The 21,808-nt window shown below is 33.1% G+C and overlaps 1 protein-coding gene across 1 annotated transcript in view; it reads right to left on the bottom strand.

Annotated features, from left to right (window-relative positions):
* LOC124370055 (chaoptin-like) overlaps positions 1 to 21,808 on the bottom strand; it is a 93,953-nt gene that overhangs the window by 26,135 nt on the left and 46,010 nt on the right. Inside the window, 6 exon segments of the mRNA XM_046828375.1 lie at positions 1,270 to 1,380; positions 4,433 to 4,729; positions 6,365 to 6,589; positions 7,212 to 7,318; positions 7,935 to 8,047; positions 12,040 to 12,194. Of these exon segments, the coding sequence (XP_046684331.1) occupies positions 1,270 to 1,380; positions 4,433 to 4,729; positions 6,365 to 6,589; positions 7,212 to 7,318; positions 7,935 to 8,047; positions 12,040 to 12,194 (1,008 nt within the window).

Raw genomic sequence — 21,808 nt, forward strand, 5'->3', positions numbered from 1 at the left:
TACATTATTCTAGGTTTACTATGGAATAAATCAGTAAGGGAGAACTTTTCTTTTCTTTCATACGGGAGTACATACTCTGTATGTCTTTCATATGATTGCATATGTTAAACAAATGGCTGAACTAAACCAATTAACTTTCCTGGGATCCAACCATAATTATGATATCAGGAACAAAAGCAAAGTAGCTGATGAACTCCACAGATTAAAATTTTTCAAATATTTAAAAGAATGAAGTTCTTTTCCATTCATTTCAACTCATACAATAAAATGACAACCATTACAGCTCGTATGTCGATCAGTTACATTCACATGACGGGCCGTATCCGATATTGTAATGAGATGCGGATACTTTTACTTCATTTTCCGGTGGCCTGCAATGTTTCCGATTGGTGTTCTGTAAACATGACTACAGTCCAATAACTACAGACACGCCAAATCTTGGTAGTTTTGAGATTAAATTCTTCAATTCGACACTTGTTTAAGATTCAGTGGATCGGCGACATATCATTAATATCCACAAACATGATTTAAATAACAAGTTTTTGAAAAAATCTTACCATTTATTCACTGGAGAATTTTTAGATAAATAAATACTATTAAGTAGTAATAATTGAGATAGTACTTCAAGATTGTGTTTAAATATTTTGGTATTTATTGTATCATGATTGTACATAAAACAAATAGAGATGTTTTACCGAGTCATTGTTTCACCACAAAATAGCTCTCAAATTTAAAAAAATTGTATTATTAGTCTATTTGTTAGAGTTGAAGAAATTACAGAATATACATCTTGATAAAAAATAAACCTTATTGAAAACAAGGTCTATAAATCACAAATCCATCTACCCATCGTAGGATGTTCAGAATTCTCTGGCAGTGGTGAAATACAATTTTCATTTAAGAGATCAATCCTAATTAGTGAATGTGGGGGTTGGCGGGGTAAAACCTTGATGTGGGAGTATAAACTTGATGTGGGGGTATAAAATTTTTGTGGAGGGGTATAAACTTGATGGGGGTATAACCTTGATGTGGGTTATAACCTTGATTTGGGGGTATAACCTTGATTGGGAGTATAAACTTGATGTGGGGGTATAAAAATTTTTGTGGAGGGTATAAACTTGATGGGGGTATAACCTTGATGTGGGTTATAACCTTGATTTGGGGGTATAACCTTGATTGGGGGTATAAACGTGATGCGGGGGTATAACATTGATATGTAGGTGTATAAACTTGATAAGGGGTTATAACATTGTTGTGGAGGGGTATAACCTTGATGTTGGCGTGGGTGATGGTCTCTCGTCCCGTGAAGGTGGTGTTCAGTTCCAGCTGCCGGAGAGAGTTGTAGCTCATGTTCAGTCGGAAGGAAGCCAAAGTCCCTACCTGAGTACACAAACAGAGATACGGTACAGTGTACAATCACAGTGTACAATCACAGAGTACAATCACAGTGTACAATCACAGTAAATAATATTTACTTAATATGTTCCAACACTACGAACCATATTGCAAGAAGATATGAACAAAATGTAATGACTTAACTATTTTGTACTAGTGTGTCCATGGTCTTTGGATCAATTCCAATTAGACCTTATTATCTTTGACTGGCATTAGTTCTACCACTGATGCTACAGAAGGGAGTACCCAAAAGTGACCAGAATAACATTACATATGTAGTACACATCCCTACCACTCGGTATGTACAGCGCAAGATTCAAGATTTCTTTATTAGTCATTAAGCAACATAACAAGTTACAATAGATTTCATCAAACTATTAGGCAGTAATACTTACAAAATAATACTTTAAAAACTAGAGACTTATTAACAGGACTCATTGCCAGAACAATGCAACTTGCCATTTGAAATGGTTTTTTTGTTAGCACTGTTTATGACATTTCTTTTCTACTCAGTGAAAATGCTGCTGAACTGTGTTAATGTAGACAAGTGTACAAGTGGTTTGGTGGATTTAAAAATGATAGCATGTTCATTAATGACATACCTCTTTCTGGACTTCCATCAATTGCCCGAATCCACAAAACATTCTAGAGCTTGTGCTCACAGATCATCAACAGATAACTGATTGATCAACTGTCAAACATTAGTGGGATATCTTAGAGCCTGGTTCAGTGAACTTTAATCTAAGATTTGAGAATGGAAAAGGTGTTTTTGAAATAACAGCTTGAAACTGATCCAGATTTTTTTCAGGCACAAACAGAAAGACAGATATTTTTTCAACTATTCCTATGATAGTCTTAACCCTTTGCATGCCAACGTACCGGTATTACGGCCGTCGGCTATTCAACTGAAAATCGTCAACGGCCGTAATATAGGTACGTCACGTTTTTTCGCCTGTAATTTTCTTATAGTTTCATCTTATTGCCGCGAAATTTTGACTAATCGATAGTCGATTAGTTGCTTTGCAACCACAAAGTAGTTAATTCCTTTATGGACTGTTTGTTTGGTCGTATTTGAGCTTCGCATCTGTTGAATTGTTTGGTCGAGATTGAGGTTACGTTCGTGTTGCTATGCGTTGTTTACGTTTGTAATTCTCTCTCATTACTTTTGTTGTTAGGGCATTTTTTACTATGCCCCTTTTATTAGATTCATTGGTAACTTTGGGATTATACAGACCACACCCAGACATGAATCGTTATTTGACATTTAGCTTCAAACTGATTTATAGATTAGCGTAGAACAATATTTCGTCGATATAAAACAGGAATTGTCTTATCGCAAACCCCTCCCCATCCTCAGACAGTTGACAATTTAGCTTCTACTGATTACTAGATTAGCGTATAACAATATTTCGTCAGTATAAAACAGGAATTGTCTTATCGCAAACCCCTCCCCATCCTCAGACAGTTGACATTTAGCTTCTACTGATTACTAGATTAGCGTATAACAATATTTCGTCAGTATAAAACAGGAATTGTCTTATCGCAAACCCATCCCCATCCTCAGACAGAGGTCAAAGTCGAGCGGTTGTAGTAGATAACGTGATTGCAGAGTCTCGCCGCCCGTTCGCTTTGTTGTACTTTCGTATTTTACCCCTACATTTCTCTCCAAACACAAAAATTCAACAAAAACAAAACATTACCAAACAAAAACTAAACTCTTATTGAAAAAAAGACAAAACTTGTTATTATTCTTGATCAAACTCCGCCACCCAAAATGCGAGTGCCTCCGGCCGAAGGTGCTTCCGAAGCTCGCGCTGATGTCAACGAAAGAAAAACATCCCTCGAGATAGTATCTATCAGTAAATATAATTCTAGAGGGGCTGATCAGAAATATAAATTGAATTGTAATGGAAAGGCAATTATGTACTGTGCAAAAAACTTAAATAATCATGTGATGCCGCGCGGCCTGCCGTAATCGGGATTCTCGAGAAAGATAACAGCCACCACAATACCGATCACAATTACCTGGAAATGCTTGTTGATTGATGGAATGTTAGTTCTGTTACTCAAATACATCGTTTTATAACGTTCTAAGTTCATTGAAAAAAGTTTTAAGCGAATCTGACCTCATTAACAATTGATAATCTTTGTAAGTTTGTAATTTTGTAATTAAAAAGTTATTTTTTCGTTCTACAATGTTTGTTTATAATATATCTATAAATTTATATTTTTGTGTTCTTCATACTGGTGTGGTTGGTATAATCCCAAAGTACCGATTTGTATAGTGTCAAATATTGATTTGTGAATATAGTGTAACATTACATACAAACGTCCATGCAAATTACAAAAACTGTGCCCGTGGCACATTTAGTGAAAAAAAAATCATAAACTGGACTTCTATATAAGGTAGGCTTTTGAAATTTTGTAATTAAGTTAAGGGTTATATATACTTTACTAGGATATAACAGGAAATCAGCATAAATATTTTTTTAAACCACTTATTTGTGCTAAAAAAATGTTTTTTGGAAATTTTAAATTTTTTTTTCTTAATTTTTAACTTTTTATAAGTTTAAATTACATTTATGCAACTAAAATTTTACCAACAGAACAAGGGCATTTCATAAGCAAAATAATGGTAAAAAAATCATCAATATCTGTTAAAAAATAAAAAAGTTATGATACATTTAGTGAAAGCTTGCAAAACTGCTGAAAATGCCCTTGGCGTTTCTGGGTAGTACTTTTGGAAAATGGGCTGGCATGCAAAGGGTTAACTAATGCTCAGGCAAATTATTATAAATAATACTAATAATAACTATAGTTAGAGACACTGCTTATTATGAAAAACAAACTGTGCTAAAAATCCCTACTGTGCCCTAACTCTCTAACGGCTAAAACCTTTAAAACCAATTGAAAATATCTTGAAATCTGAAATGTGTTAACCGCCAACCGATGACTCTTCAAAAGCATCCATTTTTTAACTTATAAGTGACAATAAAAACAAAATTTTAATCATGTAAAATCGGACAAATCTAGTTACTTGGTCTAAGCTGGCAAAGTTGAAAGTCTTGAGCTGATTGTATGCCATGTCCATGTCCTCCAGTTCTGGGAGGTTTTGGAAGGCTTCATCGCTGATGAAGGAAAGCTTGTTGCCTCGCAGGTCCAAAACCCGCAGGTGCTCCAAATTGACGAAGGCGCGACGGTCGACTCTTGAGATAACGTTGTCATCAAGGTGCAGTCTGGTCAGCTGGGACAAGTCCACAAAGGTATGGGTGTTGACGGCTCCCAGTTTGTTGAAAGAGAGATACAGCTCCTCCAGAGAAGAGTGAATGTCTCCCTGGAAACGTGTAAATTTGTACTGGATAATTGTATATACTCGTATGGCAAATTTGGCAAAAAATATTTTATTTAGAAGGACTATTGAATAGTAATAAAGGAATGAAGGAAACTATTTAATATAAACCTTGGCTAAAGAATAGCCTATAAGCCTTTTGACAGGTCAAAAAAGCAACAAGTAGTGTAAGGAGCTTCGAGATTGCTACCACAATAAAATAATTGATCATCTCAAACTAACAACAGTTTTCTAATTATTATTTGGGGAAAAATCTAACACAATACCCATAAACAACTATTCTAGCAATAGTATTTACAGAGATTTATCTCCAGTATTTTGAAGGTTTTGAAGGTTGAAATGCACTGGTATGTTCAATGTCACTCCTTCTTTTCTAACAATTACCAAGTTTTAAAATTTGCACCTCCCCCCTCCCTCAATCATCTCTTGGTATATAACATAATATTTATATTCAATGTGATTAAAAACCTTATTTTTTGACAAAATATGTTTAATTAACTTAGAAACTCAGGAGAGATATAGTGTTTGGACGATACCACAACACCCAGGGATTATATTGAATTAACTTCATTCCTTAAAATCAACAAAAATTCATTCTGTATTTATTACAAAAAGTGTATGACAGAAGAAAGTAAATGATTCTCAGCCTGTATCAACACAATCAATTTTACTTGAGTGGGTGCATTACATATACATTTTAAATCACTTTTATGACACTCTGAACCTAATAATTTTCATTCTATAAACTTGAAACTGAATTATCTAAACTTTCACTAACCTATATCTGTTCTCCATTAGGTGTTTTGTATAGTCCTTTTTCAAGCTTGAACAAAATTCTATTCTTACATACTTTTCCATTTTATAAAAACTGTAATAAAATTTAGAACTTTCCTATATATACTGGATGTACACAAAAGGCTATCAAAAAGTTCTGTGGGTGATAATACTCAATAATTAGAAATAAAAAATCTTATATAAAGATAGAACGAGAAATATGTTGTTTAGCCGATAGCCACCATTTTGTATTTATTGTTTTAGTTATTATCTCTAAAACTAGTTAGACAAACTAACTTTAGCACATATGTTTGAATAGATAAGAGCAAATAAAAAAAAATAATTGTGCTATTTTCTTTAATATTAACAAAATTGCATCTGTTGAAAAATTGTAAAGTCAAATAACAAAAAAACCAGTATAGTTATACATATTTACTAAATATTCACTATTTTAATAATTTTATTATAATTCCAATGGTACTTGTTTCTATGAAATCTGTCAACATATAAGAGAGTACGACCACTTTAAATGTACGCTTGCACAAGCCGGGAAGCAACAAACATTTTGGCTTTTGATAGGCATCAGCTATTTTATATACATTATAAAAAAGTACAGGACACCACCTATTTTGCAATTTTTATAAAAATTCCAAACATACTTTTCTCAATGAAATCCGTCAACGTGTAAGCGAAGACAAACACTTTAAAGATACGCTTGCACAAGCCGGGAACAACAAACAGATGATGCCTCTCAACTGTGACACTCATTTCTAAACAAATTTTGACAAGGCTCAATGATTAATCAACATTCTGCATAACAATAACGTAGGGTAAACAGTATCAAACCTGAAAAGTGCCCTTGTGAACATTTTCTATGGAGTTATCCTCTAGCTGTATGGTGCGGATACGCCTGAGGAAGTGGAAGGCAGTTTCAGGCATGGTCTGGAGTTTGTTATGGCTGAGGTCGAGATGCTGGAGACTCCCCAGAGGCCTCAGGGCATCTCCTGGTACTTGCTTGATTGATGATGACAGAGCGTGAGAGAGCCGCAGCTGTATCAGTGAGTGGCCAATCTGAAAATGGTAAATAAAAGGTCTGATATATGAACTTTATGTGCAATTAAAGAGACGATACGGCTTTTCAGACCTACGTTTGTTTTTATTTTTAAGATCAAGGCAACAAGCTAAGTCACCTATGGCACCAAAAATATAGTTCATTTAAAGTGGTTCTGAAAAAATAATCAGAAGTCATCAGGCCATAGATCAGAAGATTGTTGCAGGAAGAATGAATGTACTCCTAGTTTAATGTATAATTACAATAATAATAATGTAAATATCTTAAACAATTATACCCTACCAAACATTATACATCTACATATGAGGGAGAGCACATATCAGGATGGATGTGACTTAGTACATTCTATAAAGCAATATGCCTATTATTAGTACAGTCTGAAGGTGCCAGATAATGTCGTGTTTATTGATAACTTACATTTTATTCACAACCAACTTCAGTCGGGTTGTTTTTATTTTGTGAAACAATTGTCATGTGCACAGTACAGTACAAAAAATTAATATTATTAATATTTCAAATCGTAACTATTTATATTTTTACAAATACCAGTTCGCTTGCTATATCAACACTTATTGATGTAATTCTGTAGGAAATATAAAAAGAGATTGCATTTATGTTTACCTCATCAAAGGCATCGTAGTCAATGTTCGTAATGCTGTTGTCAGACAGATCCAGCCGTTTCAGACCTCGGATGTGTTTAAAAGCATGTGCACTAATCTTCTGCAAACCTGTTCAGGGAAAAAGTGTTCTATCAACATTTTCTTCAATCATTTACATTCTTGAAAAACCTAAATTAATTATAGAATACAATCACTTTTCGGTTGTAGTTGTAAGCGAGATTTGGATAACTCTGATCATAAATTTGCCATACCTGTGGATAGGATAACATACAGGCCATTTAAAAAATCATAAAACCATAATCAGAGGTATTCATTACAAAAATTAAATATGTAGTATATTTTTTTACAAACAAGGTAGCAGTAGCCACACCACATGCCATGTGCCTCACAAAACATTACCCTCAAACATATATACATAATGACATACAGGTATATAGACAAAGTTTAAGAAAACAGATATTTTAAAATAATCCAAACACATCCCTCTATACTAAAATCTAAAAAAACAACAACAGAAAACCAAATATTAAAGTTTAGCTTCTTCAAAAAAAGATTTAAATAATTCAATATCCCAAGTGTAAAATTATCAGGTATGTATGTACGTTTGTATTCATTATTGGACATGGATATGTGGTAGGAACTAATTTTTTTTTTGAAAATCAGGCACACAATCACTTTTGATAAAAATAATAGATTTTCTTTGTTCTTGAACTGTTTTGTATACCTCCATCATTAATGTGAAGCTCCTCCAAATCAACTCCAAACTCGTTGAAGTCATCTGAAGTCAAAGACGCTTTTGCGAGACGGGACATCTTCAGCCAGCGTAGATTCCTCATCCTGCCAACATCTCTTTGCTTCATTAAAGGCATCAGGGTTTGTTGAATTGTTCCAGATTTAAAGATAAATTATTTAAAATCTAAATACAACCCTTGAAGACATTTTGGGAAGACGAAGCATAAACTTATAGCATTCATTTAAAAATACAGTATATTGTATAATTGGTTCTATATTGTACTTCCTGGAAGTTTCAATCAAGACTAATTATTTATTCTGCCAGAACTTCCATGATTTCAGTATTTCTAAAAACATACCATTATTGGCCCATGACAATAATTAAACATAGTATTTATAACATTTTCAAGATTTTTAACGCCCTAACTATCAACTTACCAGTCTGAAAACTGTCGAGATCTTACAAACTACTGTCAGCCAAGAAGTTTAATGTCATCCACCCAACACTGGTCTACTACAATTTTCACTACCCGATATTCTGTAATCTATTCACTGATATACCAGAGCTTCTATACTTTTTCATTCATCTATTGTCAACTACAATTTCCACAATCTATACTGTGTGATATTAACCCATTGCCCTAATAGTTTAAACAGCCTCTCAACTGCACAGTCATTCCAATTAATTTAGCAGAAACTGAGACTTGTACTTAAAATTCTTTTACTTTACTTGCGCTTTACAGATTTTAATAAAACTCGGGAGTTGTAATAGCCAATAGTAGTGAAGTATTTATTGCGGAGACAATAAGTACATTTGTATAGCAAATGTCAAGTATATAATAATGTTGACACACATGCTACATCGAACTCTCATTTATGCATACATTTTGACACTCACTCTGCTCCATTCATCGCCAGTTTTTTCCCACTTCAATTCGAGAGTAAGTCTTCTGATTGTGCGGTCTCCCAGTTATACGCTATAAACTCGTTCACGCTATAAAACGCGTTTGACACTAAACAGCATTTCAAACGAGTTTTAAATGCGTTTTTATTTCATTTGGTAAACTGTTGACGAGATGAACTCCTGCCTGTGAGGGCAAACAGTAATATATCCATCCTAAGCTACATTTTTATAAGAAAAATCGCATCAATCTTAAAATTGTAATGTAATTTTTTAAATTACAAAATAAACATTTTTTATGTCTTTTAGTTGTTAAGATATACCCATTTTCCAGAGCCTTAATAAAGCGTAATTTTCTAGCGATTCTTTTGTGTTATCAGGCAGTCTCCAAAAGCGTACATTTTCGTTTATGTTATAGCCATTCTTGTAGAGCATAAAATAAGAATAATAATAATGCTCTTAGACGGCTGTGAAACATCCAATTTTTAATATTATTAACATTTAACATATTCCAGTGGGGGGGGGGGGTGGTTTTCATGGCTGATTAGGGATTTATTTTACAAGTTTCTATCTGTTTTTCCATTTTATATAAAAGTGTATAATTAAATACATTTATGCTTACTCTTCTGTTTAGTATTTTTTGTAATTAGTGCAGTAATCGTAGAAATCCAGTGCTCAGAAATATAATGTGCAAAAATATTCCAAATACTTACATTTACATTTTAGCTTATTGTGAAATTTGTGGTTGAATTGCAATGAAACTCAGCAGGTTCCAGCCTAAACATTTTAATATGTCATAAAAGTTCAAATAAAAGTAAGTACCGGTAAGTGGTATATTTGTAATATGACACCAGAATGAAATTTTACATCTTAAAATTCAACTTGATATTTACTTTTCTTAATTCTCTACACTCTGATTATTTTAAAGGGCATGTCATGTTTTATTTTATATTAATATAAAGATAGATTTGTGTATGTGTACATGATCTGTCCATGTCTGTTGCAATGGAAGTTAACTGTGTGTGTCATGTGTGTCATCTGAGTGTAGGCATGTAAATTGTCTATTGTCTATTGTATGGGTGAGGTTGTGTATTGTTCTTACTACCTCTTACATAGAAAGTTTTATACAAATGAAGTAAATGTATACAATATTTTTTATTTGTTTTGTTTGATTTTAATCCGTTATTAAACTTGTAAACTTTTAAATAATGTGATGAATGAAAAATTCTATTCAATTCAATAATTTATACATCATCTCTAAATCCTGCTTTTTCACAATAAACTATTTCATCCACCGGATTAATCCATTAATTATATAATTGTCAAGAACTTTTTGCCTTTATAAAACATCATATAAACATGCATTTTTTAACTCTGCACTTACAGAAATCTACGTAAATATTTTAAATACACTACGGCAGAGTTTTCATGTGGAAAATATGAGCTGATAAAACACAACAATTAAGTTCTACTTGGAGGAATGCTACAAGGTTTTCATAATTCTAGAATCTGAACAAAGATTTACATAAAAAATTATGTAATACCATTTTATACATTTTTAATTTCATTTGTGGGTTATAAAAAGTTACACATTTTTACATAAATGAATATAAGTTATAAGTATTTCATTTTCCACTGATGGTATTTTTTACTGCTTCTTTTTATATTGAATACATTATGTTATGTTTCAGGAGATAAAGCTAATTAGAAGCAGTGGTTTTTTAGTTATGAGTAATGAAACAGTTTTCCCATAAAACAGTAGTTTGTAATTTTACCATTTATTGTAAAACTAGTGATATATGAATTTATAATAATGTTTTAAAAGCTAAAATTGTAACACTAGTTGACCAAGACACAATTGCTTGTTACTAGGTTTTGTAATGGAAGGTTTGGAACATTTTCATATTTATAAAATATACATAAATATTTTTACATATGTATAAATCATATTCATACTTATTGTATATAATTATCAAATAAATTTTCCTCATATTCTCATGATCGAACAAATATAAAATTTGATGCTGACGTATGACATCAGAACTCATAAATAATATTTTTTTAAATAAAAAAGAGTTGAATTAATATGAGATTAAGAACCCTTCCTGCTATTAAAAAACAAAGTGTTAGAATTTGCCATATTTTATGTTTGACCTTAAAAACCTTAGCCCCACAAATATTGTAGAAGAAAGTATTGCAATAGATCAAAAAGTTAAATTTTGATTTGGAATGGAAGTTTGTTTCGGACCACTTTTTGTGAAATTTCTATTCATTATCTGTTCATTCCAGACATATATAACTTGTATAAATCCTATAATGCTCCCCTGGTTCAATAAATTTATAATATGTCATTACAAAATACTACACACATATTTACACCGGAGTAAGGGAGTAAGTACAGTGGAGTAAGGGAGATACTCGTACAATGTTACGGTAAGGTGAGGATTCGTGCTCAGTAAGTCTGTAACAATGACCTAAAACTTGTGTCAGATAAAAGTATTTTCCATAAGGAGTGACTCTGAGTTTGGAATGTAAGCTATAAAAGTTTGGAATGTAAGCTACTTGCCTCTCAGTGCCTTTGAAAATACAAACCACATCGGTAATGGGCCTGAAAGAGGACAAAATATTTCCAAATTCTTCTTGTAATTTCAGAAAAATACAATTACATACAGCTTTAGAAATATTATTTAAAACTAGGATTTTACGATTACATGGAAATCGGAGCTCTCCACTGGTACACATTCAATAGAGGAAATTGTGCGTGTATGTATCAGGTTTTTGGTTGTGTGCTTTGCCAAAACAATATAAAACTTGCATGACTGCTACAAGAGTTACAATGTTGCTGACACCATTACAGTTTAAATTCGGAGAAATACTGTTTTAAATACACGTTCTTACTGAAGTATACAGATTTAAAATTTTAAAATCTTCAATTTTGATTACAATAATCATTGATGTTACTAGATTTAAATTAGTAAATTAAATACACATATAGAAAAAAACTCTTAAATTACACGATTTAAGGGAAGCACTTCAAACTATGTATAAACAATACATGCACACAGGAGCTATAAGAGATCATTAGCACACAAAAACTTAAAATCTTAAAAGCAAACATACAATTTACAAAGGAAACTAATCTAAAGCGACAGCTTACTCGGAAGGCAACCACTACGCTACGAACTGTTCGGGTTACCTCCTCATCTGTTGGATGGCCATGGGCGCATTGGTCCTGCCACTGACGTCCAGCCGGTAGAGCGAGTACTGGAAGCCAGTATCGTGTTGCTCTTGAGAGCTGAGACCAAACAGGGCGTTGTCCTTGATGTACAGAGTGCGCAGGAAGTCAAACTCCTGCACAGCCGTACGGTGCTCAGGTGAAGGCGTGTTACATACTCACATTGCATTACGCTTGCATTTACAACAAGTGTTCTGAGTGTGGCATCCACTTATTTGCCATCTACATGATTTATAAAGGTGTTTTATAATGTTTTTAAAAACATATATTTTCTCAAGACATAATTCAAATACACAAATCTAAGACATTCTTATATGAAGCCACTTTTTTCTTTGGAAAGGTAATAAAATTCCTCACAATTAGCCTATGTTCTTGTAATTCCTTGAAGAATGATAGAAAATTTTTTTTTCCTGCCTTTGGAGATTAGCCTTAAAGGACTGTGAACATTATTGTTTTTTAAATATGTGGTAACTACATCTCTATCTCCAGGAGGGTTCACTTCTGGATAGTTTGTATACCTTTCAGTTCAACCTACACTGGGTACAGAACAAACCGATGTGTCAGCAGCAGATCACTACCCACTAATGTTGAGATACTGGGGTTAGAAAGGTTGGATTGATGGCCTAGTCTACTGTTGGTCTGTGGGTGGAGCTTCCTTAGTGCTATATGCTGCCTGCTTTGACTAGAGAGGCTGCCACAGAGCTGGTTCTCCCCTTCTTCCATGACTGAGATAAAGCCTGCTAAACCTCCTCGGGATTGTGGGGGCAACCCCTGACCCCTACCCTACCCATCCTGCTGCATATCCTGTCACTCCTGAAGCTAGAGATAAGGTCTTTTTAGGACCAAATTCAATAAGAATTTTCTCAGCTTCCTAAGTTAACAAAAACTCTTTATTGCTTCAAAACTAAGGATATTTTTAAATTTATGGAGAAAATACTTTTAATAATATACACCATTCAAGTATATTTTAAAAATCACCTCTATAGTGGGAGTATTTATCCATTTTTTATCTTTGGAGTAACGAATTTAGTTTTGAAAAAGAAGTGAACATTTTAAGGTGAAAGAAGAGCTTTAGTTTATTTACAATTCAAGCTTATTTACAGACATTTCAATGATGTTGAATACCTTTCACAGCAGAAAAACCAATAAATAATTTGATCTGCATCTAAATCATTGCTTAAAGAAAGACCTTTTTCACCATCAGGGGAAAACATCCTCCAAACTAATATTGAAATGAAAATAAAAGAACACACAAATTTGATAACCAATAAAGCAATAAATATCCTTTGAAGCATCCAAAATATATAAATGTTCAGAATCAGATAAGAAAGAGAAAGTTTCTAAACTCGAGAAACTCAGAATAACTCTCTTAGAAATAAAGGATGCAAATAATATAAAAAATGTTAAAACTCTTTCATTCAGGGTGTTAATTGAAACAGAAAGTGTTATTTTATCTAAAGGGTTGAACTTTTCAGAGGCCCATAAATCTGTAAAAGCGTTGGACTTGATGACTAGAATTGAGTCAGTTGTTCTCACTCATCTGAAGAACAGGGTAAGTGTTCAGGTCTTACACTACACACAATTTCTCCCTCACCCCAATCTTACTAGAGAGGAGTTTAGGGCAGTATTGCTAATTAGAAAAGATGATACAATCTAAATCTTACAATCTAAAAAGGAAATGCCACTGTTGTACTATATACACTAACATATAAAGATAAAGTTATGGAAACTTTGAACATGGCAAATATACCATTCTAAATATGAACTCAACAGATGCATTCAAGCGCAAAGTGGCTAAAACCCTTCAAAGACCATTATTCAGACACATTCAAATTCAAACTGACACCTTACCAGTCCAATTCCTTCACATATATGACCTCCAAAAAATCCACAAACCAGGCATTCGTCTCTGGCCAATAATTAGCTTTTGGAATTCACTGAGTACGGAATTATCTAATCCTCTTGGACATTCTAACAGCATTTTCGGGCAAAACTGACTCATTTACTCAAATGTCTAAGGACTTCTACAACTTTGAAACACACTGAAACCAATAGGCTATCTTTGACATTGAAAGTCTATTCACTAATGTACCAGTTACAGACACACTCTAAACCATTGAAAGTTGCTTAAATGAAGATGAAACATTAATTAAGAGAGCTAAATTTCTGATGTCCGTAATCATAGAACTGTTAGAATTATGCACTCAATGTAAATATTTTGAACTAGAGGATAAAATGTACCATCAAGATTAGGAAATAGTAATCAGGTCCTCTCTATAGTTTTACAGAAGAATTTGAGCAAAAAGCCCTGGTTTCAATTTAATTCAATTCAAGGAATTGCGAGAGATACTTATATGACACTTTCGTCATGTACCATCATTGATACACTAAACTAAATTTTTAATTCCATTGATCTAACCATAACATGCACAAGTAATAAGACTGTCATAGAGAGGAGAAAACAACCACTAAATAAGAGAGTTAATGAATAGAAAGACAGTACAAAAATAGGGCTAGTGGAAAAGTCTAAAATTATTCAACGTTGTTGGTCTGAAACTCATCACATGAAGTGAGATGAAGCCAATATAATACACTGTGAAGAGATTTTTTCAAACATTAAGTAATTGAAGCTTTGTACATAAAAGTAGCAGACCAACCACTGAGTCAACCTTTTGCTTGTTAGGCCACTTTGGCTGCTAATATTATAAAAATAAAGAATGAAGCCTAAACAGATTGTAACAATCAAAGACATATTGTCAATAAAAATTGAACTATCTAAAACAGGGCACCCCAAGATATACTCATATTTAAATTGATTGAATCAGTATGAGTTTATTAATGTAAACTATTTTTGTTACTAAAATGCATAATTTTTAAAACATACAGTTAAGCCTCAAATTAATTGTGTCTGCTATGTTACCTTCATAAATATTTTTGAGACAGTTCAAGCTGTATTTGAACTATTATGGATCCTCACAATCCCAACCTTATACAAACAAAGAGTTCCAGCACACAAATCCATCACATATAATTTTGGTAGCTGTAGATACGATTCCAGAGAAATCTTTATACTACATGCTGCTGTACTCAGATGTTTTTCATATTTTTCTTAGATGTTCTCAAAGTCACCCGACATATAGAATAACCCACAAGTATACCCCCAGGAGGTTTCCCTGCTGTAGGAATAGTCATTTTAGGGCTATGTGCAATTTTTAAGCTTCTTGTCCTAAGAGAACAAAAAACCCAAAAGTATGGTTACTAAAGAACACTGTTCTTACACTTTTTCAATCACAATTTTTGAATGAGTAGATTTCAAATTTAAAAATTAAGATAGCCAAACAAAAAGCTAAAATTCTATTTGGGGAAAACATTGACCACGCATTTATTTAGTTTACCAGTCCGATTATCAGACTTCCCTAGCCCTTGAGCTAATGTGGTCTTCTATAAATAACACATGAGTTATAACATATAATTCCCACTCAATGCTTACACCACAATTTTACACAACTCATGGTTTTTTATGGTCAAACCCGCTTCTGGGTACTACAAGTGGATCTGTGGTCAAATCTTCAAACATGAGTTATAATGTATAGCTTCCAATTTGTAAGTTCTTTGGGAAATTTAACCAGACTATTGAGATCGTAAGAGTGCTAGCCATTGTTTACTATACTCTAACTCTAACACATAAATATATATTCATATTACCCATTAAAACAGTTGATCATTTGTACCTACAATTAATCAAATAATTCATTCATTGAAGAAAAACAAAAGTCTGCACGGGGAACTAATAAAATTCTTACAGTAAATTTAAACCAGATATTTCAAATAAAACTGTACAAAACCCAAGTACTTCACAAAGGCTACTTGCATCTTTCATTATTATTTTTTTATATTATTCATCCATTCTTTTCATGGCAAAAATTATCTTTAATTTCAAAATAAATTTGTCTACACAGCTATGTTTGACAATTCTAAAAACTAAGAAATTTTAATACCATTAATTAGTTTATAGTTAATTAATTCACATCTAAAAATGTTAATATTACTATTTGTATTAGAGTTTATTTATTTGTTAGCAAATCAATTTGAATGGAATCTTGTTTATGTTAAATTACAGTAATATTATTACTGCTAACGATAGGAGACCAGGGAAAGGGAATTGTTTGGCGGATATGTTTTTATTTATTTAACAATATTATTAATGATACCAAGGTTTAAAACTTTCAGGGTCTAGTATATTCATGTCTGACATCTTTGTACAGCTTTTATGTGCATCTTAGTTATAGTTTTAACTTTTTTATTTATTTATTTTACACATAATTTTACAGAACCAACATGACTTATAGGTGAGGTCCATAATGAAACTTTAAAAAGCAAGATACTTTTATAACATATAATATTATGTTATATTACGTAGCAATGACAATATTTATTATTGTTCTATTTCTATTTATTATATAACGAACTGTTTTGAGTGAGCAAAGATCTTAAGAAAGATTATACTTTACAATCAATTACAAGCTCAAATTTGTATGTAAATTATTCTATTGTAAAATATTTTTGCCTTTTGTTCTTTTAAATGACAAGACAGTACTTTAAAACAGTTTCACATCTTTATTTTGAATAGTTAAATTTTTCTTCTTATACAGATTATGTCAGTATACGACCATACATATTTTAGGTTTAACTGTCTTTATTTTGTTTTCAAAACTCCTTAAAATGTGTATTTTTTAAGGAATTTCACAAAATACAGTGGTCTTGGAGGAAAGCAACAACTCCAGAACTTTCATCCAAACAATCCCCGCAAGTTGGAGGTGTGCAATGCTCACATTTTTCTAATATTTTACCCTAGAGCCCATGACATGAATTAATTTTTCAGTTGTAGAACAGGGCTTGCTTTAATCAGTGTTTATTTTGCTATCTTTATTTTAGCAACACCAACACCAATTGAAAACAATAAGAAAGAAATAAAAATGAAAAGAGTTAATAGCAAATAGAAAGAACACCAGCGCAGTTGTTCACCTTGAAGTTATAGTGTATATATATATATATATATATATATATATATATATATATATATATATCTTGCACATAAATGGCAATTGCATTTAATAAGCTCTAATGAGACAAGTACATTAACACAAACAGGGATTTCAAACATTTCAGATACAGATTACAGATACATTGTTTTTTAAGTGATAGCTTGTTAAAAGATAACTTATTTTGTTCTGAAGGCTACAAACAATTATTTAAAACATAATGAAACACCCTATCCTAAATATATCAATGTGAAATTTAATGAAATATTCTCTATGTCTTAGGCTCATTATTGTCTGCAGTTTGTAAAATGATGTTACAATATAATGAGGAACATGTAGGTACCTGCAACACTGTACGCGTACTACTGTATTAAGTTACATACTACTGTATTAAGTTAGTGCTGTGAATTTGATTATTTACAAAACCTAACATGGACTGTCTTCTTAACCACCAATAATTTCAATATTTCATAATTTCTTGCTTGAATAGTTACAGTTGCTCATTGTCTCATTAATATTCTCAATGCGTGTGCGGCTACGCTAGAATGTGAGAACACCCAACGTAAGCCACCCTCCACACAAAATGAGAGTCACTGGCCACATCCAATATTGTTTTAGCTATATTTGATACGTTTTTGTTTGTGCACAATATACATTACTGCACTAGATACATTAATGCTGCACTTCTAGAATGAAAACAGACGGTTCCAAGTTTAAACACTCATTTTAATACTATGTTAATGGCATTAAAGTTATGTTCCTGTTCATGACCTGACATCATCCACACAATGAAATGTATTTGAACACAACTTACAAATTGTTTGTGCATAGATACTTCCAAATAAACACACCACAAAATAAATAAGACAAAACTCATGCAATCGTAAATGTGCCAAAAATCGTATATGCAAGTAAAAACTACTTTGAACCAAAAACTGTATGTGTAAGATGAAAACCAAAAAAGTATATATACTAAAACCCACTCACTCAATGATTTTGGAACACCTACGGAGAAAATCAAAAACCAAACACGTGCCAGGACTGGGACCCACCTTTCTTTCAATTCTTGGCAAGAAGGGTTTTGTGACCCCCTCTGTATGAAACTGAAAACGGAAAGATGTGTAAATGACATAACTTTTATAGTTTGAATTTTATTTATAGTTTGTTTAAATTTACTAAGGGCAAAATTACTTCTGTTGTAAGTTTTAATCTCATAACTATGGATAATTATGTTGTACGGGATGTTAATAAATAGAGTATTTAGCAGAAAGAAAATAAACTCTACCATTCAGATGTTGTTGATCGTTACAGAAAATGCCTACTGATTCCAAACTTCGGTATTTGAAATTTTCTCTTTATACAAATGTGAAACAAACATCACAAGCCGTCCTCGTGTTTAGTTTGCAATTGAAACAGTCAAACTGAATATTTTGTTAGTAATAAATAAACGCTTCACATTGAAACAAAAGTGGGTCAATGATTGTTCATACACTCTCTGTATTTATATTACGATATAAAAGCCTATAATGAAACTGTGCCCTAGATTAATACCATGAGAAAGCCACTTGGCCTACTTCAGTTTGGCCGTGTAGAAGGTACGATGGTGAAGTCTCTAACCCAAGTGCAGCAGTCGATGGGTTTTGTGAAATTGTTCTACAGAGAATTACTTTCAATCTAACAGATGTTGCAGTTGCCAATAAATTGTTATACTTGTCCACCAATTGATACCAATTTTATGAAATTATCATTTGTTTCTTCAATAGCGTAGCCTACATGAAGAAATAAGTGACCTTAATCATAACACTAATCTATAATTAATTTATTTTATAGTATATGTTCTAAAAATAGATATATTGACACACTAGGTTGTTTACATCAGTTGTTTGAAGAAGTTATTATTATTTGAATGACAGAAGACTCAAATAGTGCAGAATACAAATAGTGCTTGTGATAATAAAGCAAACAATACATTTGATAAGCCAGTTTTGTTATATGGTAGAAGTTAAAAGTAGAACGGCTGCGGGGAGAAGGAAGAGTAGTGTGTTAACAGTGTTGGCAGTCAGACTTATGGGAGGAAAAGAAGGATATTTTAATAGTTTTAGAGCCCCAGTTAGAAGTAGAACGGCTGCATGGAGAAGGAAGAGTAGTGTGTTAACAGTGTTGGCAGTCAGACTTATGGGAGAAAGAGAAGGATATTTTAATAGTTTTAGAGCCCCAGTTAGAAGTAGAACGGCTGCATGGAGAAGGAAGAGTAGTGTGTTAACAGTGTTGGCAGTCAGACTTATGGGAGAAAGAGAAGGATATTTTAATAGTTTTAGAGCCCCAGTTAGAAGTAGAACGGCTGCATGGAGAAGGAAGAGTAGTGTGTTAACAGTGTTGGCAGTCAGACTTATGGGAGGAAAAGAAGGATATTTTAATAGTTTTTAAAGCCCCATTTGGAAGGACTTGCACATGACCATTGAAGGAGAACTGTCTGACGATTTGTATGTTCAAGTATGCAGACGCAGGCAGCAGTAGTTTAATGAAACCTCTCAGTTAAATTTCTGCTAAAAATTAAACATTTAAAACATTGGTTATAAATCTTTATGCTCAAGATAATGACAAGAAAAGTATGTAGGCTTTGTAGTTTTCAATATATTTTTTCAATATTTCTCCGTGTACACCAAGGGGTACATAAAAAATAAATTTACATTCAAAACTAAGCAATTGTACACCCGACAGAGTATACGATAGTTTGAGGCATTTATTTAAGCGTGGGATCAAATTTAACAAACCACAAAGACAGGCAAACAATAAAAATGCAATAAAAGCATAGCAGTATGTACCCCAGTGCAGCTCTTCTCTAACATAGCTTTCATAAAAATAACTCAGAATTATAGCTAGTGGATTATAATAGATTAGGATATAAGAAGCTGTGCCTTTTGGTATGCTAGCACAGACATGATCTTTAATGAACATTTGCATCTACTACAAGAACAAAATTAAAGAATATAAAATTTATGTATACTTATATAAATGTTTTGCTGAGTAAGGACAGGGAATACCTTTACTGCGGTTCATAACCATTAAGTATGCACTAATAATTATGCTGCAGATTGCTCACTTAAAAAGATCCAAAATAATGTTTTGTAATAGTATCTCCAAATGTGTTTCGCTTGATCTGTGTTTAAGCGAAATGACTTAAAATAAACAAGTTTGGCAGTATTTAATGACAATTGTAATTAATAATCTACACAGTGATAATAAAACTAATGGATCAAATCAATGAACCCATTATTTACCGTATAATGCTAACTGTTAGATTTTAAAATCAAATAGGATTTATTATCATGTAATATTTACATATTTGGTGTAATTAATAACACAAAATGCATTAAATGCAATAACAAATCTTATAGTTCAAGTTCAGAATTTAGATTGTTTTGTCGATCACTGCAATGACAACCTGCTACCGTCACCCCTCGCAGAGATAGAGAGGTGGGCTTTGTGCAGGTGATAGAACAGAAAGTTTCTAGATGCGGCAAAGTAAAAATTGTTCAGGAATCATACAATCTTTAAAGTATTAAATGAAATCTAACGTGTGACAAATTATTAGCCCTTTGGCATCAGCAGTATTTGACTCAGGTCATACGTGAGTAGCGACAGCGATGCTGCACAGTCCTGTCTGCACTGGCTGGCCGGCAGGATGTTGTGCAAATCTCGCGCTCAGCACATTTTTCCAGTTAAATGAATCTAGTTCACTCATTACTAAGTTCATTAGTTTGAAGTTGACATTTCCTTGAGGGAAACTCAATTAACAATTTTGATAGTAAAAGCTAAAAAACTGTTTATCAAATTTCAATGTACTAAATAATTGTATATCATTACAAAATAATAATAAGCTCAGAAAAAGATTGTAATATAGATAGGTTAAATAATTTGTATGAGTTTGGTACTTTTAACTAATTTTCAATGTATTTTTTTTTTAATTAACTCTTTATTAAATTTGACATAAAAAGGTAAATTGGCTATCAAGTAAATAATTAGGGAACAGAGCACTACAATACTAGATAACAGGTGTCCCAGGTGCTAAACGCCTACCCTATGCAGGAACAGACACTGTCCTGCGCACAACTTGTCCCCTCATTCTAGTAGAACAGACACTGTCCTGCGCACAACTTGGCCTATCATACTAGTGGAACAGACACTGTCCTGCACACAACTTGGCCTATCATACTAGTGGGACAGACACTGTCCTGCGCACAACTTGTCCCCTCATACTAGTGGAACAGACACTGTCCTGTGCACAACTTGGCCTATTATACTAGTGGAACAGACACTGTCCTGCGCACAACTTGGCCAATCATACTAGTTGGACAGACACTGTCCTGCGCACAACTTGTCCCCTCATACTAGTGGAACAGACACTGTCCTGCGCACAACTTGGCCTATCATATAGTGGGACAGACACTGTCCTGCGCACAACTTGTCCCCTCATACTAGTGGAACAGACACTGTCCTGCGCACAACTTGGCCTATCATACTAGTGGGACAGACACTGTCCTGCGCACAACTTGTCCCCCTCATACTAGTGGAACAGACACTGTCCTGCGCACAACTTGGCCTATCATACTAGTGGAACAGACACTGTCCTGCGCACAACTTGGCCTATCATACTAGTGGAACAGACACTGTCCTGCGCACAACTT

This window comes from Homalodisca vitripennis, chromosome X (assembly GCF_021130785.1).
Source record: "Homalodisca vitripennis isolate AUS2020 chromosome X, UT_GWSS_2.1, whole genome shotgun sequence".
NCBI classification, from domain to species: domain Eukaryota; kingdom Metazoa; phylum Arthropoda; class Insecta; order Hemiptera; family Cicadellidae; genus Homalodisca; species Homalodisca vitripennis.